The 11,531-nt window shown below is 51.5% G+C and overlaps 1 protein-coding gene across 1 annotated transcript; it reads right to left on the bottom strand.

Annotated features, from left to right (window-relative positions):
- Positions 1–587: 587 nt before the first annotated feature.
- Positions 588–3,264, bottom strand: LOC147984723 (uncharacterized). The gene is made up of 4 exons (XM_087541228.1): positions 2,851–3,264; positions 2,092–2,274; positions 1,546–2,036; positions 588–1,404 (listed from the first exon to the last, which is right to left on the bottom strand). The coding sequence occupies exons 1-4, from the start codon at positions 3,262–3,264 to the stop codon at positions 588–590; spliced, it is 1,905 nt and encodes a 634-aa protein (XP_087397354.1).
- Between the last annotated feature and the right edge of the window lie 8,267 nt (positions 3,265–11,531).

The following is an 11,531-nucleotide window of genomic DNA, read 5'->3' as shown; positions in this document are numbered from 1 at the left end:
TAAAACGTGATGATTTCTTCTCTCTGTTTTTTTCTCTCCGAAAGCAAATATATAGAGTTGGAGTTGGCGTTGGAGGGCATCCAGGGGGCCCACGAGGTAGGGGGGCGCGCCCTAGAGGGGGGGCGCCCCCCACCCTCGTGGACAGGGTGTGGGCCCCTTGGTCTTCATCTTTGGCGAGGATTTTTTATTAGTTTTTCTAAGATGTTCCGTGGAGTTTCTGGTCATTCCGAGAATATTTGTTTTCTGCACATAAAATAACACCATGGCAATTCTGCTGAAAATAGCGTCAGTCCGGGTTAGTTCCATTCAAATCATACAAGTTAGAGTCCAAAACAAGGGCAAAAGTGTTTGGAAAAGTAGATACGACGGAGACGTATCACCGCACATGCCTTTGTGTATCTCAGCCAGCAGTTCCTTTCCTTCTTCCCGACAGATGCACTTCAATTTCACACTGTTGGGCCTCCTTCTGTATAGAGTGTCATCGACAAACTGATCCATACTGGCCCTCCGGGCTACTCTTTCAGCTTCATCTTCGTCATCGGGAAGTTCTTCGGTCTGGAGGAAATGGACTATGTGCCTTGCCCAAGTTAGAGCCTGGGCTCGACAACAAGGACTAGCAGCACCTCCTCAACTACGAGGGCATGTTCCTCGTTCGCGAGGACCATAGGCTCGACAGGAGGGTGCGGTCCAGCAAGTGATGAGGAGTTGTTTCCGGCAAGGTCCCTATCAGGAGCCCCGGGAGGCTCTATCGGGATAGGCTTACCAGAATCCATCTTTCTCCTTTTCCATTCCATTGTTGCTGGGGATACGGTGGGGTGAGTAAGGTGGAGAACAAATGTTCCTGGTTCCATAGGAAGCTTCTGCATAGCACACTTTGGCAGATTATCATCTATGTTGTTTTCTTCATGGGGTACGTGTTCTGTTTGCAATCCGTCAAAGCGCTCCTCCAATCTTCTCACTTCCTCAATGTTTGCCTCCATCAATGGGCTTTGGTAATCCTTGTTGATTTGTCTCACCACAAGATGTGAATCTCCTCGAATGATAAGCTTCTTAATTCTCAATTCTGTGGCAATCCTAAGCCCGGCAAGGTGCCCTTCATACTCTGTTGTATTGTTGGTCGCCTCTTCCCGGGCAAAGTGCAGCTCGATGACGTACTTCAAGTGCTCCCCGGAGGGGGCAACGAGAAGCATGCCAGCCCTTGCACCTTGTACGGAAAAGGCACCATCGAAATACATGATCCATTCTTGGGGCGCTTCCTTGCCGGGGATAACTGTTTCCAACACTTCCTCATCTGGGGATGGCGTCCATTCTGCAATAAACTCTGCCAATACCCTGCTCTGAATTTCTGATGTGCTCTCAAACTTCAGGCCAAAGCTGGATAACTCCAAATCCCACTCCACTATTCTGCAGGTAGCCTCAGGGTTTCGAAGTATCCTTTGCAACGGGAAGCGGGTGACAAGTGTGATCTCATGGGCTTGGAAGTAGAGGCACAGTTTCCTTGAGGCCATGATGAGACCAAAGATCAATTTTTGCACACCAGAGTACCTCGATCTAGCTCCTTGTAGCAGGGAACTAACGAAGTACACTGGGCACTGCACCACTTTCTTCTTTCCCGTGTCCTTCGGGTCGCCCTTGCTACCGTGCTCATTTCTGTCTTGACTCTTATCTAGCTCTGTTGGGTCTTGCTCATTTTTTGCTTCTTCCACTCCCCGTTGTGCCACCGAGGCTGCACTAACCACTTGATTGGTTGCCGCCAAGCAAGCAGCAATGGGATCTTGTGGTTTGGGGGAAACCAAGGTGGGCATAGAGGACAAGTAGGCCTTCAACTCTTGCAAAGCCACATCTGCTTCCAGGGTCCACTTTGTGGGCCCTACATTCTTCAGGATTTTGAAGAATGGCAGGGCGCGCTCGGCAGACATGGAAATGAATCTTCTTAGCGCGGCAACGCACCCTGTTAGATGCCTCACATTGTTGACTGTCCTTGGCGCCTGAATATACTCGATAGCTTTGATCTTGTCAGGGTTGTCTTCGATCCCCTGACGGGATACAAAGAACCCAATTAGCTTGTCGGAGGGAACACCAAATACACACTTCTCCGGGGTTGAGCTTCAAGTTGATCTTGCACATATTAGCAAATGCCTCCTCCAGATCCTGGATGAGGGTTGCTCTGTCCTTGGTCTTGACCACAATATCATCCATATAAGCCTCTATGTTTCTATGCAGTTGCAGCTCAAAACCAATCTGGACTGGCCTTGCAAAAGTAGACCAGGCACTCTTCAACCCAAAAGGCATGTGGATGAAGTAATACATACCACATGGGGTGATGAACGAGGTCTTCTCTTCTTCTTCTTTGGACATGAACATTTGATGATATCCAGAATATGCTTCCAAAAAGGAGAGCTAATCACAACCTGAAGTGCACTCCACAATCTGATCGGTGCGCGGCAAGGGAAATGGGTCCTTTGGGCAAGCCTTGTTGAGATCTATGAAATCTATGCGAAGCCTCCATTTCCCATTAGCCTTGCGAACAACCACTGGATTCGCTAACTATGTTGGATGCAGCACTCCTCTAACCAAACCAGCTGCCTGAAGCTTCTTAATCTCCTCTCCAATAAACTACAGCCGCTCAAGGGCTTGCTTCCGAACTTTCTTATTGACAAGCCAGACATGTGGGCAGACAACAAGGTGGTGCTCGATTACCTTCCTGGGAACACCGGGGATATCAGATTGTTGCCAGGCAAACACATCGATATTCGCCCGCAGGAAGGCAAGGAGCGCCCTTTCCTATTTGTCCTCGAGGGTGGTGCTGATAGTGAAAGTACCATCAACGCCAGCCGGCCCTGCCGGGACCTTCTTCACTTGTTGTGTTGCAACCTTGGATCTCTTGTTGTTGGAACTCTCTGGCAAGTCATCAACAGGCACAGCGCACTCTGAAGAGGCACGCTTCCCGAATTCCTTTCTAGCGTCCCTGCTATCCTTCTTCTTTCCTTTATTCTCCTTGGTTGGAACTGCTGCTGCTGCTTCCTCTGCCGCGACTGCATCCCGGTACATCTTATCCACGCAAATGATTGCATCCTTCTCATCTGATGGAACGTAAATGAGTCCTACCGGCCCAGGCATCATCAAGGTATTGTAGGCATAGTGCGATGACGCCATGAACGGAAGGGCTGGGCGTCCAAGGATCCCATTGTACGGCAGGAGGAGGTCGACCACATCAAACACAATCTTCTCAGTCTGATAGTTCAGTTCTCCCCCAAATGTCATCGGCAACATGATATTTCCCTTAGGATGACTCATGACGGGATTAACGCCTTGAAACATGCCCGTGACCTTTAGCTCTTCCTTCACTATTTGAAGTTTGCTTATGACCTTTGGGGAAATAAGATTCAACCCGGCCCCACCGTCAACTAACATCTTTCTGACTTTGAGGTTGCGAATTGTTGGAGAGACCAAAAATGGCAACATCCTACCACAGTGGTATGGTCAGGATGGTCTTCTTTGTCAAAGATGATGGTCGTGCATGACCATTTGAGCGGCTTCCGAGCCTCTGCTGCTGGCTCCACGGCATTGACCTCGTGTGCTCAACGTTTGGGTTGGCGGTGAAAGGAGTGCATAGATGCACATCTGTCGACGCACATGGCATGAGTGGCCTTCTGGAATTCCTGCTTACTAGTTTCCTCTTCATCCCATCCATCACTCTCACCATTGCAAACTTCCTTCTCTCGACCCCTCGCGGGTTTTCCTTAGTTCCAGAAGGGTCTGTCGGGGCGATTTGCTTTACTGCATCGGCCCTTCCCGCCAACGGTATTCTGACCTTTCTCCTTGTCACGCTTCGCATATTCTCCTCTCCGCCTCTTGACAAGCTACTCAACTTGATAACACTCTTGAAGATCGTGGCCCTTGGTCCGATGGATCTTGCAGTACGGCCCATCGCCTTTCTCAGCCTTCTCGGCAGTCGCAGCTTCCCGATAGTTAGCACACACGGCAGCCTCCTTGTCGGGAGCTTCGGCTTTACCGTTCTTGCCGGTACTAAGTGAGCCCGATCCTTCGACAGTCATCACTAACTTATCCTTGCGCCTCTTGTTGCACTTCTTGCTCTTCTTCTAGCTGGTGGATTCATCGTCGTCCTCTGAGTCGATGTTGATGCAATCCTCTTCTCCGGGGAGTTTTCTTCCTTCCTCCATCTGAACACACTTGTCCACCAAGGTGTAAAGCCCCTTCACAGTCTTGGGCAACTGCACATTCATCTTGGAACAAATCTTGCGGTTGCGCACATTGGATTGGAAGGCAGCTATCACAGTTGCTGGATGGATATTCGGGATGTTCCTGTGGACTCTGCTGAATCTCTACAAGTACTTCCAGGGAGTTTCTCCTTCTTTCTGTTGGAGAAGCTGCAAGTCACTGGGCCTCCCTGGTTCTTGATGGCCGACAGTGAAGGCGCCAATGAACTCATGGCACAGGTCAGCCCATGATGAAATGGAGTTCTCTGGCAGGTGCATCAGGCAAGACCTCACATTGGACTTGAGCGCCAATGGAAAGTAGTTGGCAAACACCTTCTCGTCTCTTCCCCCGGCTGCTTGAACAATGATGGTGTAGATCCTCAGAAATTCTTCCGCGTTCGCGCTGGTTGCCATGGTGGAGATCGAACCGTGTGGGTGGCCCCTTCTGTACGACCCGCAGCGCGAGCTTGGGGAGGTCGTGGCTGGCCAGCTCGCTGTGAACCCCTAGCCTCGGCGAAACCGAGCAGATCTAGATGGTGGTACGCCATTAGTCCGTCTGCACGGCCGCTGATGGAAACCTCAATAGCAGCTGAGCCCATGCCATGGCCTCTGTAGCAGTGCTCGACATGGGTGATGACGATATGGACCGCACCGTCGCTCGACTTCTGATGGCACCAGTAGCGACAGCACCACGTCCTTGCTGTTGCGAGGCGACCATCTAGATGGCATCCTGATGTGGTGAGGGCGCTTGAGGGCCAGCGGCTCTGTGTGGTGCAGCGACCTGGTCGACTCACTCCGAGGGAGGTGCACACGCTGTGGTCGCTCCTGTGGCGGCGGTGGCCGGAGGGCGGTGATCCGCCCCGGACCGAGCGCCGCTGTTGTGGTTGTGCCCATCAACGAGAGGGAGGGGCGCGGATGGGATAACCCCTTCACCCATACCTCATGGAGCATAGCCATCAGGATGTTGCTGATGCTGCTCTCCTCCGTTGTCTCCTGCTCTTGCTTTGGCCGCGGGGGAGGTGGTGACGGTGCCGCCTTCAACGACCACATCCCCAGCAGCGCCCACATCCTAGTGCACCTCCACATCCCCCGTAGCATTGGTGGCTGCAGGCGGTGGGGCCTTCTGGAATTCCTGCTTACTGGTTTCCTCTTCATCCCCTCCATCCCTCTCACCATTGCAAACTTCCTTTTCTCGACCACTGGCAGGTTTTCCTTGCTTCCGGAAGGGTTTGTGGGGACAATTTGCTTCACCGCCTCGGCCCTTCCCGCCAGCGGTATTTTGACCTTTCTCCTTGTCACGCTTCGCATATTCTGCTCTCTACCTCTTGACAAGCTACTCAACCTGATAACACTCTTGAAGATCGTGGCCATTGGTCTGATGGATCTTGCAGTATGACCCATCGCCTTTCTCAGCCTTCACGGCAGCCGCAGCTTCTCGGAAGTCAGTGTACATGGCAGCCTCCTTGCCGAGAGCTTCGGCTTTACCCTTCTTGCCGGTACTAAGTGAGCCTGATTCTTCCACAATCATCATTGCCTTATCCTTGCACCTCTTATTGCGCTTCTTGCTCTTCTTCTAGCTGGTGGATTCGCCGTCGTCCTCTGAGTCGATGTTGATGCAATCCTCTTCTTCGGGGAGTTTTCTTCCCTCCTCCATCCGAACACACTTGTCCACCAAGGTGTAAAGCTCCTTCACAGTCTTGGGAAACCGCACGTTCATCTTGGAACAAATCTTGTAGTTGCGCACATTGGATTGGAAGGGAGCTATCACAGCTACTGGATGGATATTCAGGATGTTCCTGTGGACTCTGCTGAATCTCTGCAAGTACTTCCGGAGAGTTTCTCCTTCGTTCTGCTGGAGAGGCTACAAGTCGCTGGGACGCCCTTGTTCTCGATGGCCGCCAGTGAAGGCGCCAATGAACTCATGGAACATGTCAGCACATGACAAAATGGAGTTCTCTGGCAGGCGCATCATCCAAGACCTCACATTGGACTTGAGTGCAAAAGGGAAGTAGTTGGCAAACACCTTCTCGTCTCTTCCCCGACACCTTGAATAGAGATAGTATAGATGCTCAGAAATTCTGCTGGGTTTAGCCTCCCATCATACTTCTCGGGTATCTCTGGCTTGAATGTGCGAACGGACGGCGGACGGAATTGTCGCAGCTCAGGAGTTAATGCAGGGCACCCATCCTTGAAAGGTAGGTACCCACCAAACTCGAGCGCAGGCTCATCGATGTCGGGGCCGTCGCACCCATTGGTTTGATAATGGTCATTGCGGAGTCGCTCAATGACAAGCGTGTGTCTCCCGTCCGCCTGTCCTCCGAGGCTCGCTGTTAGCCTGGACATGCTCGTGAGTTGGAAGAGGCCATCGAGACGTCATCAGGTTCTTGATTCTGCCACGCTCGCGCTGGTTGCCGTGGTGGAGACTGAACCGTGTGGGTGGCCCCTTCTGTACGACCAGTAGCGCGAGTCGTCGTCGTTGCTTGGGGAGGCCATGGCGGGCTAGCTCGCTGTGAGCCCCTAGCCTCGGTGAAACCGAGCAGATCTGTATGGTGGCACGCCACTCGTCCATCTGCTCGGCCGCCGGCGTGTAGCGACCATGCCTCAAACGGTCCAATCTCTATGCTCTGGTGTCATCCCTGGATCAGTAATGCTGACACCACACAGTACTTGAAGGATTTATAACAGAGTAGCAATCACACACTTATTACATCGAGTGTCTCAAAAGAGAACTTATTACAATAAATATGGCTTAAGGCCATCTAATAACGATAACAGCGGAAGGCTTGGAAGATAAGTGAGTCCATCAACTCCAACGGCATCACTGGAAGATAAGTGAGTCCATCAACTCCAACGGCATCACTGAGTATAGAACCACAACCTAAAGGCACCTTAATTGTCATCTGAAAAGTCTGTAACATTAATGTTGCAGCCCAAAACGGGTCAGCACATCGAATATGCTGGCAATGTAACACATAGAGAGTAATGGAATGAAATAAGCTATTCTATATGCATATATGGCTGGTGGAAAGCTCTATGGTTACAGTTTTGCGTAAAGCCAATTTTTCCCTACTGCAAAGGAATAAATTTTATTTAACTATCATGGTAGTTGTTAAACATTGAGAATGGTTGACAGCATTCTCAATCCCAATTAAGCATCATCAATTAAAAACCCAACAAAATTAATTTTAGAGTAACATGATGAGATTCACATGATAATCCAGGTACTAGATACTCAAGATGTCCATAACCAGGGACACGGCTAACCATGATTAGTTTATACACTCTGGAGAGGTTTGCGCACTTTTCCCCACAAGACCCTATCTCCTCCGTTGGTGTGACGCCCCCGATTTAATCATACACTAATCATACACGCAAACGTGTACGATCAAGATCAGGGACTCATGGGAAGATATCACAACACAACTCTACAAATAAAATAAGTCATCCAAGCATCATATTACAAGCCAGGGGCCTCGAGGGCTCGAATACAAAAGCTCGATCATAGACGAGTCAGCGGAAGCAACAATATCTGAGTACAGACATAAGTTAAATAGGTTTTCCGTAAGAAGGCTAGCACAAACTAGGATACAGATCGAAAGAGGCGCGGGCCACCTGCCTGGGATCCTCCTAAACTACTCCTGGTCACCGTCAGCGGGCTGCACGTAGTATTAGGCACCTCCAGTGTAGTAGTAGTCGTCATCGACGGTGGCGTCTGGCTCCTGGGCTCCAACATCTGGTCGCAGCAATCGGATATAGGAAGGGGGAAAAGGGGGAGAAAAGCAACCGTGAGTACTCATCCAAAGTACTCGCAAGCAAGGAGCTACACTACATATGTATGCATTGGTATCAAAAGGAATAAGGGTATCATATGTGGACTGAACTACAGAATGCCGGAGTAAGAGGGGGATAGCTAGTCCTATCGAAGACTACGCTTCTGATAACCTCCATCTTGCAGCAGGAGAAGAGAGTAGATGGTAAGTTCACCAAGTAGCATCACATAGCATAATCCTAACCGGCGATCCTCTCCTCGTCTCCCTATTAGAGAGCGACCACCGGATTGTATCTGGTACTTGGAAGGGTGTGTTTTATTAAGTATCCGGTTCTAGTTGTCATAAGGTCAAGGTACAACTCCAAGTCATCCTATTACCGAAGATCATGGCTATTCGAATAGATTAACTTCCCTGCAGGGATGCACCACATAACCCAACACGCTCGATCCCATTTGGATGGACACACTTTCCTGGGTCATGCCCGGCCTCGGAAGATCAACATGTCACAGCCCTACCTAGGCACAACAGAGAGGTCAGCACGCCGGTCTAAATCCTATGGCGCAGGGGTCTGGGCCCATCGCCCATTGCACACTTGCATGTTGCGAGGGTGGCCGGAAGCAGAACTAGCCCCCTTAATACAAGAGCAGGCTTACGTTCCAATCCAGCGCGAGCCGCTCAGTCGCTGATGTCATGAAGGCTTCGACTGATACCACAATGTCGAGTGCCCATAACTATCCCCGCGTAGATGGTTAGTGCGTATAGGCCAGTGGCCAGACTTAGATCACATACCAAGATCTCGTTAAATGTGCTATCTTGAAATAACCGCGAACGCCGACCAGGGCCAGGCCCACCTCTCTCCTAGGTGGTCTCAACCTGCCCTGTCGCTTCGCCACAAAGATCCACTCGCGGGTACTCCTACGAGCCGACCCATCTTTTAGTCATCACATGTATCATGTATAAGGTATATAGTATATACTCGTGATCACCTCCCGAGTGATCTTGACCCGATAGTATAGCATGGCAGACGGACAAGAATGAAGGGCCACTGATGATAAACTAGCATCCTACACTAAGCATTAGGATTGCAGGTAAAGGTAACAACATTAGTAGCAAGGACAGGCTATGCATCAGGATAGGATTAACAAAAAGTAGTAACATGCTACACTACTCTAATGCAAGAAGTATAGAGGAGAGCAGGCGATATCTGGTGATCAAGGGGGGGGGGGGCTTGCCTGGTTGCTCTGGCAAGAGAGAGGGGTTGTCAACACCGTAGTCGTACTGGGTAGCAGCGGCGTCGGTCTCGGTGTCTAGCGAGAGAAGAGGGGGGAGAAACAATAAATATAATGCAAACAAATGCATGACGATGCATGACATGACAAAGCGTAAAGCTAGGTGTGCCCTAACGCGGTATGAGGTGGTACCGGTGAAGGGGGGAAACATCCGGGAAAATACCCCCGGTGTTTCGCATTTTCGGACAGATGAACCGGAGGAGGAAAGTTGTGTGTTTGCTATGCTAGGGATGCGTGGCGGACGAACGGGCTGCGTATCCGGGTTCGTCTCGTCGTTTTGAGCAACTTTCATGTACAAAGTTTTTCCATCCGAGCTACGGTTTATTTTATATTGATTTTAAAAGATTTAAATCATTTTTAGCATTTAATTAATTATTTTAATAGAACATTATCCAAAATAGTGAAAGATGATGTCAGCATGACATCACCATGATGTCAGCCGGTCAAACCCAGCTGACCAGAGTCAAACCTGGCCTGTGGGTCCAGTGGGACCCACCTGTCATAGACTTAGGCTAACTAAACAGGTTTGATTAGTTTAGTTAACTAACTAGGTTAATTAAATAAGATTAATTAAGTTAATTAATCAATTAATTAATTAATTAATTAATTAATTAATTAATTTGATAATTTAATTTATTATTTATTTTTAATTCTTTATTTTTCATTTTCGTTTTTCCCTACTCCTTTTCTTTTTATTTGATTTACAGGGGAGGGCCCCACATGTAAGTGGCTCAGGCCACCTTCCTCCTATGCACAAACGCACACAGGGGAGGGGCAGAGGGCGCGGCGGCCGGACATGGCCCCGGCCGACGGCGGGGTAGGCAGCATGGGACGGTTGCGGGTGTCGTAGCGCACGGGGCGCGAGCGAAAGGGGGGGCTCATCGGCGGTGGACGCGGTCGGCTGTGGCAAGGGCGCGGTGCGGTGGCCGCAGCGAGGGCATGCGCGGGCGCGGGCGGCGCGCGGGTCGCGCGCGAGCGGCGTGGGGAGCGCGCGCACTGGGCGCGGCTAGAGCGGGCCGCGGCTGGGCGAGCACGTGCGCGCGCGGTGGCGCGTCGAGCAAGGGAGGCCGGTGTCGGATTTCGGGTTCCGGCAGACCCTTGAGGTTCGAACACTGGGGTGCGCGCGGAGATTTCGCCTCCTACCTACCTGCACCCCTCCGCCTCGCTAAGATCTAAGCAATGGAAAGAACAACACGAATGACACAAGGTTTATACTGGTTCGGGCCACCGTTGTGGTGTAATACCCTACTCCAGTGTGGTGGTGGATTGCGCAAGGGTCTGCTCTTGGCTGGGGCGATGAACTGCTGAGAGGAGTTCAGTCGCCCTTCTCTCTCTCTGTTTCTTTCTCTCGTCCTTTTTTCTCTTCCTACGTTCTTCCCTTTCTCTTCTGTGGGTGGTTGTTCCTATTTATAGAGGCCCTGGTCCTCTTCCCAAATATCAAGCGGGAAGGGAGCCAACAATGGCGGGCTAATTTGAAGGGGGACAGCTAGTACCAGCTATCCTAACAAAAGTAGTCTTCGCCTGCACAAAGCTCTGGTGGTGACGCCGTCTTGGGCTCCACAATGACCTCCGTTTTGCAGTCCTCCTGGTCTTGGTCTTGTTGCACCGAAATGGCAACCTTTGCCTGATGCCTCGATACTCCGCGGCTGCGCTTGCTCCCTTTGCACCAAAGAGGGAAGGAGGACGCTGCGCGGGCTGGCACCCTCCTGGCGCCTTTGGTCGTCATGGCTTGCGTCACGGGCACCTCGTGAGGTACCCCGCCTTGATCTCTCCGCCTCCTCGCGAGCCAGCCTGATGAGGGCCGTGCCTGAGGAAGCTCCGCGTCGTCTGCCCCGCGAGGCTTGGCCCCTCGCGAGGGTCTTGGGTCTGTATTGGTGAAGATGGGCCGTGCTGGGCCCCCCTTTGAGCCACGCTGCAGGCCGCAGGCAGGCAAGTCTGGGGACCCCCGTTCCCAGAACGCCGACAGTAGCCCCCGGGCCCAAGGCGCGCCCGGACATGGCCGTGCAGGGAGGCGGAAGGGCAAGAGCAAAGCGCCGCGGGCCGTAACAGCCTGCGGCATTGGGTGCCACGTGGCAGTTGATTGGACGTGAGCGCCTTAGCAACCGTGCGAGTTGATAAAGGAGTGGCATCTGCCTAGGCTTTGCTTTTTGCTTTCTCCAGTTGCTGCTCAGATCCCCTTTCTTGCGCCTCTCCTTCCTTCCTCCAAAGTTTCCCGATCTACTCCGACCGCATGACCTAGGAAGCCATGGCGC

Source organism: Triticum urartu, chromosome 2A (assembly GCF_056163025.1).
Source record: "Triticum urartu cultivar PI428250 chromosome 2A, HENAU_Tu73, whole genome shotgun sequence".
Taxonomy (NCBI): Eukaryota; Viridiplantae; Streptophyta; class Magnoliopsida; order Poales; family Poaceae; genus Triticum; species Triticum urartu.
Note: the sequence above shows the minus strand (reverse complement) of the source record. Positions and strands in the feature narration are given on the sequence as shown.